This window comes from Lipotes vexillifer, unplaced genomic scaffold, assembly GCF_000442215.2.
Source record: "Lipotes vexillifer unplaced genomic scaffold, Lipotes_vexillifer_v1.1 scaffold1314, whole genome shotgun sequence".
NCBI classification, from domain to species: domain Eukaryota; kingdom Metazoa; phylum Chordata; class Mammalia; order Artiodactyla; family Lipotidae; genus Lipotes; species Lipotes vexillifer.
In genome coordinates this window covers 1,436,536-1,442,535 of record NW_006782803.1, presented here as the reverse complement: position 1 = coordinate 1,442,535, position 6,000 = coordinate 1,436,536, and the positions used below count along the sequence as shown (strand labels likewise).

Genomic DNA, 6,000 nt, shown 5'->3' with positions numbered 1-6,000 from the left:
AAGTATGTACCTAAGGAAAGAGTGAGTAGCAGGGTATGAAGGAAAAAGAAATCCCCATGGTTTCTCATTCTTTACTTGAGTAATTTTTCTTCTTCAACTGTATAATCAATAAAGAGATGTGTGCTTACTGATTAATAATTGATCATGGAATTATGGTAGTAAATCTTTAGAGTAAGATACTTCCTCAAATTTTATTTGAATAAAGGTAAGACTATATTAGTCACATTTTTTATCTACCAGAGAATTCATACATTGTAATCACTTAATTAAACAATTTCAGTAAAAAATAGAAACTTCTAATGGTATACAAATGGTATTGATATGGTTGGTTTGACAAATCAGAAGGAAGTTCCTAATACCATGACTGTTCTTTTTGCCCTTTTGAAATTCTGCTTCCCTTAAAACCTTAATCTAGTTTAACCAATGTTTTTCAAACAGGGTATGAAGACAAATATCTAAAATTTTGCCCAGTTTTGAGATTAAGAAATTAAGTTTCAGGGCTTCCCTGGTGGTGCAGTGGTTGAGAGTCTGCCTGCCGATGGAGGGGACGCGGGTTCGTGCCCCTGTCCGGGAAGATCCCACATGCCGCGGAGTGGCTGGGCCCGTGAGCCATGGCCGCTGAGCCTGCGCGTCCGGAGCCTGTGCTCCGCAATGGGACAGGCCACAACAGTGAGAAGCCCGCGTACCGCAAAAAAAAGAAATTAAGTTTCAGACACAGTCTTAAGCTTGTCTTTTAATATCTAACAGGTACAGAGGCAGAATTTATTTTTTCTAGTGTATAATTCTTTTTTATTCAACAATTTTTTTTATATCTTAATTTCAGCTAAATTACTATTAAGTTATTATAGTCATGATTTTTATATAGTTTTAATTCTAATGGCAATGCAGATGTAAAGGATAAAAAACAAAATGCAATCACCTTCACCTGTACTAAATTTGTATATAATTTTATAAAAGTCTTGAAATGCAAAGTATTAAAAGTTAGAATAATATTTTTTTTTTATTTTTTTCTTCAGTGAACTGTGAACAGTTTCTGTTGAGCTGTAAAGACAAAATGAAATTTCAGCAGAATTTTGAAAGTATAGACATATATAAAATAATAACAGAATCCCAACTTAAGGAGATTGTTTAGCCAGAGTTTTTGTTGGTTTTATTAGTATTTTCAAATTGTTTAAGGTTAATCAGAACTTCAATTAGATAATGCATCACATACCTATCCTAGCAAATAAAGAACGTGAAGAAAACCCCTGCTGTTTCCCTTTCCATGGGTGTAGTTTGAGATACAGGAAAGTTTGTCGACTTATATTTTTTCTTTGGGGTAATAAATGGGTTCATACTGTGAAAACTACGGTGACTTCTAACACTGTAAGCTCCTTTCTTATTTTGATTATACTTGGGAATAAACTTCGGATGGGAACGAATTGTACACAGGTTTGGTTTTCCTTGATAAGATGCTCCACCAGTCCTAATGTTTTTTGTTTTTGTTTTTGTTTCGTAACAGTGAAGAAGAAATATAATTAAAGATGCTTTTCTTATTTCATCCAACATAGTCTTCAGACATAGAAAAATTCCTTGGCAAAAAACAGAACCAAAAAAATCTCGCAAGGTTTATTTTCCTTTTAAAAAAAGAAAGTTTAAACAAGTCCTTCATTTTCTATGCCGTGTCTACTTCCTGCCTTTCTCTTTTGTACTTGAGTTGAAGGCAGATGTTCCATGAAGAAAATGAGAAGAGAAGCCTGTGATTTCTCACAATGCTTGGGCTACTTTAACACTGTTCAACTCTACTGTGTCAGGAAGGGAAAAAGAGAATTTTGGGAAGTGAGAGTTTATCAATGGTGCATAAATTCAGGATAGAATAAAGCATATCTTTAGACACTACGTAAAAAAGAAAAAAACAACAACAGAAAAACAGACTGTGTAACACAGGAGGAAACACCTGGAAGCTAGAATTAAGGAAGACCTAAGTTCTGATGCTGCTGCTTCTGCTTGTTAGCTGTTTGGCCTTTGATTGGTTTGCTTAGCTTCTTTGAAGTTCTACAAATACACAGTGGGAGTACTAATACTTGCCTTATAGGTCGGTTGTGTGGATTAACTGAGGTCATGTATGGAAAATAACTGGTTCTTAGTGGTATTAAAATGACAGCTACTATTATTACAACTTCTTAAAAGAGATTATTCTATCCAGAAATGACTTAGATTGAGAGAGCAGATGTTTCTTAAATCTTTGCATTTGGTACCCACTCTACACGAACTGGGGACAGCATACAACTGTCATCTCAATAAAGTAGTATATCTCTTAGGGTGATTCTTTTAATCAAACTAGTTTAGTAAAACTGCTAAAGTAAACGATCGAACAACCAAGTGAGTGATCTAGGAGACCCCAACAAAGTTCTCTTAGTAATCTCTATATCTCATATAGTTCATTTTCCCTGGAAAGTTGCTGTTTAAATAACACTGTGGATTGATTACTTTATCTTTATGGCACTGGAAATTGTGAAATTTCTTGGTAATAAAGTATATTCTATAGCTGTGATTTGGTGACTCACTGAACATTTGATGAGGAAGGAAATTTAGATAGTCTGTAGCTCAACCTGAGTTTAGTAAACTGTGTCATTGAGACATAGTGAAGCACAGAAAGCTGAAATGACTTTCCCAAGGTTCTATAACTAGTTAATGGTAGAGCCAGGGCTAAGCTCAGTTTCCTAATTCCTAATCTGTTTTTTCCACCACTCCTCTCAAGATGATAGGGCATTAGTTTGTACCTTGCCATGGAAATTGGGGTTAAAAGTTTATTTGAAAAAATGTGTACAGTATATACATACCTGATAGGCTTCTACAACCAGATTATTGAGGTTTGCAGCCTTTGATTCTATTTCACCAGCAATGGTGCCAGGCAAGAGGGGTAGAAGATCCTAGAAAACATACCAATAACCTGCACTTAATGACAATAGTATACAATGGTTTAGCAATCAACAAATATTAAAAAATCTTTAGTTATCAGTGGAAGGTGAGTCATTACATGAATCAAAAAATATGAGACACAAGAAAAATATAAGCAACTAAGCAGAGCAGCCAAAACATTTGTTCCTGAAATAGTGTGTATTTGTATGTACATGAGTGTGTGTGTTACATGCTGACGTAAAACTCAAAGCACAGACCGGCATTTCCCAAACTATCTCCCATAGAACATGGTCCCAAGAGATTTTAAAATGAAAAGTGTTCTGAGGGCAAATAAGTTTGCTAAGTTCTGCATATGGTTTATTCCACATAGAGACTCAAAATGTACACCACTGCAATTCAGAAATAATTTAGCATTATTAAATGCAGCATTCCCTAACATTTACTTAATTACAAACCTCTTTTCTCATGTAACATATACAACTATTTTGCAGAACTACTTTTCCATGGAATGGTCTTTAGGACATATTTTCCCAGACAGGAGAAAAAAATCAAAGTCACAAATGGAAGCTTCATGGAGCAGGTGTTCTTGATGGATGGTACATAATAATTATGGAATCAACTCTAGGTATTCCTAGTGAGAAATGAGAATTAGCAAAGGCTTAAAGGTTTACCCAAGTTGTAGATGAAGTAAGAATAGAGAAGAAACTAGTCTGACTAGAGTGAATGGTGCATATTTATATGGAATCAGATTATGAAAAGTCTTGAAATACATTTATATACTCATTTTACCATTCACAAGTATCATTAAGTTCCTGCTGTATGCCAGCTACTACTTGGTTACTGACAATTTGGTATCTCAGGTAATGGGGAAAATGTATCAGTTAAATATTTTAAAAATTCATTTATACAACCTTGATTAGCTAAGCACCGTATACCGCTTTGGAAATGCTAAATTGCTACGCCACATAGTTTCCATCCTTAAGGATCTCACAGGAATATAAATGACAGTTTCAAAAAACAACGTACACCTGAAGCAACAGACATATGTACAGACCCTAATGAGAGGGATACTGAGCAAGCATTTGAGAGCTGGGGAAAGTTATCAGGGACTGTTTCCTGGAGAAGGTGATTCATGAGCTGTGTCTTAAAGGATGAGTAAGAGTCAAGTAATGATGGAGAAGGGCTTCCAGGCATGGGAGATAGGTAGCAAGAACAAAGTCACACAGGAAAGAAAGAGCCTGGTGAGTGTGTGTACACAGGAGGATTAGAAGCACGACTGGAGGGACAAGTTTAACGCAGATAATGTTAAAGACTTGATCCTCTAGATCAGAGGGAACCACTGGAACATTTTACTCTCGGGAGTACTGTGGTCACACCTGTGATTCAAATAGCTCATCCTGCAGCTGAGTGGAAGATAGATTTGGGAGATGGGTTAGGAGGCTGTTACAATCCAAACAAAGAAGTAATAAAAATATCTCTGAGCAGCCAAATTAGGTGACTGAAACGGCATGCACAGGACTCTTAGGAGAGCCTGTCAGGCTTTTAGAACCTGCTGACTCTTACTTTGCACACAATTCAGTTAATAATAAACCTGGTTTTATGGTTTAACAGTCAGTGGAAATTTTCTTAAAGGAGTAGGGAGAAACTGCTAGAGCTAATATCACCATCAAGAAGTAATAAATAGCAGAGAAAAAGGAGGTGAAAGCAATAAAGAGCTGCACAGTAAGTTGAAATTCAATTTGAAATTTAAGCTTAGGGGTTAAGAACACAGGATTTAGGCTGTTAGGAAAGTTTGGGGAAGTATATAACCTCCCTAACTGCATTTCCTTCATCTTTAAAATGGGCATACTAGTAATATTGCCCTCATTGTTACGAGTTTTAAGAGTATTAAATGAGTTAATGTTAATAAACTCAGTGCCTGACAATAGTAAGTGCTCAATAAGTGGAAGCAGTTACTATTGTTAATAAAGTGATTCGGGCATTTAGTTTGGGTCAGAGCCCTACTTCTGTGGATATTAATGGTTGTTTGCTTAAAAAGGGGGTTCCATGGTATATAAGTTTGGGAAGACAGGGATTTATATTTTCACTATAGATTTCTAAGAGAAGAAATGGTATAATTTAAGTAGCACTTTCAGATGATAAACGTGGTAGTCAGGTATTAGGGAAATTGTTGAAGGGAACAGCAGCTTTGTGGCAAATTAAAATGGGTTCAAGTATTTGTTGAAGCCAAAAGAAAATGTAGTTTCTCTGAAGTATTAAAAAATAAGTAAAGGACATTAGGAGTAGAAGGAAGAAGCAAAGACAACAAAGGAGATGAAGAAGACCCAGTGAACAGATATGTGTGATGAAAATTAGGGTATCACAATATTGTAGAAATGAAAAAAAGAGAGTTTTCTGGAAAGAAGAACCTTAAAGACTGTGAAAAGAAAGCTATAGCAGGATCACAGAACTTACAGGTTTGGGGGTGACAGGGGGAATCCCATTGGGTGCTGCCAGAGTGACATAGGTGCCAAACGTCTTTTGGGCTTGTAGGACTCACCTGGCCCAAAAGATACTGGACAAAATCAACATTATTCTTATGTAGGAAGGCTTTGACTGGGTTAGCCACTTCCATGGCTCCTCTTGTTCCTTTACTAGATGACCTAGACCAAACCTAGGTACATTGGTGCTATTGTAAAATATGCTGATATTCTCCAACCTAATCTATTATAAAGGTATGCCCATGGGCTAGAAAAAGCAGAACTCTGGACATGAGTGGTATAGTTGGAGTGTGAACTACTTTTCACCTGATAAAAGTCTCCTCCATTATTGTCACAATCAGTACAACACCAAGTATCAGTGCCCACACTTGGTTCTAGGTGTTACAAACATAGAATTTATACTTATTTATACTTAACTGCTAACTTAAGACCCTGTGTAGTATACATTACTTTTTTAAAAATTTCAACATCTTTATTGGAGTATAATTGCTCTACAATGGCGTGTTACCTTCTGCTATATAACAAAGTGAACCAGCCATATGTATACATATATCCCCATATCCTCTCCCTCTTGCATCTCCCTCCCAGCCTCCCTGTCCCACCCCTCTAGGTGGTCACA

At 36.3% G+C, this 6,000-nt stretch overlaps 1 protein-coding gene across 2 annotated transcripts in view; it reads right to left on the bottom strand.

Annotated features, from left to right (window-relative positions):
- Positions 1–6,000, bottom strand: part of ITGB8 (integrin subunit beta 8) — a 93,500-nt gene that overhangs the window by 12,955 nt on the left and 74,545 nt on the right. For both annotated transcript variants that reach the window (XM_007455401.1, XM_007455400.1), the window contains one exon: positions 2,823–2,912. In XM_007455401.1, coding sequence (XP_007455463.1) covers positions 2,823–2,912 — 90 coding nt within the window. The remainder of the gene's footprint in view (positions 1–2,822; positions 2,913–6,000) is intronic.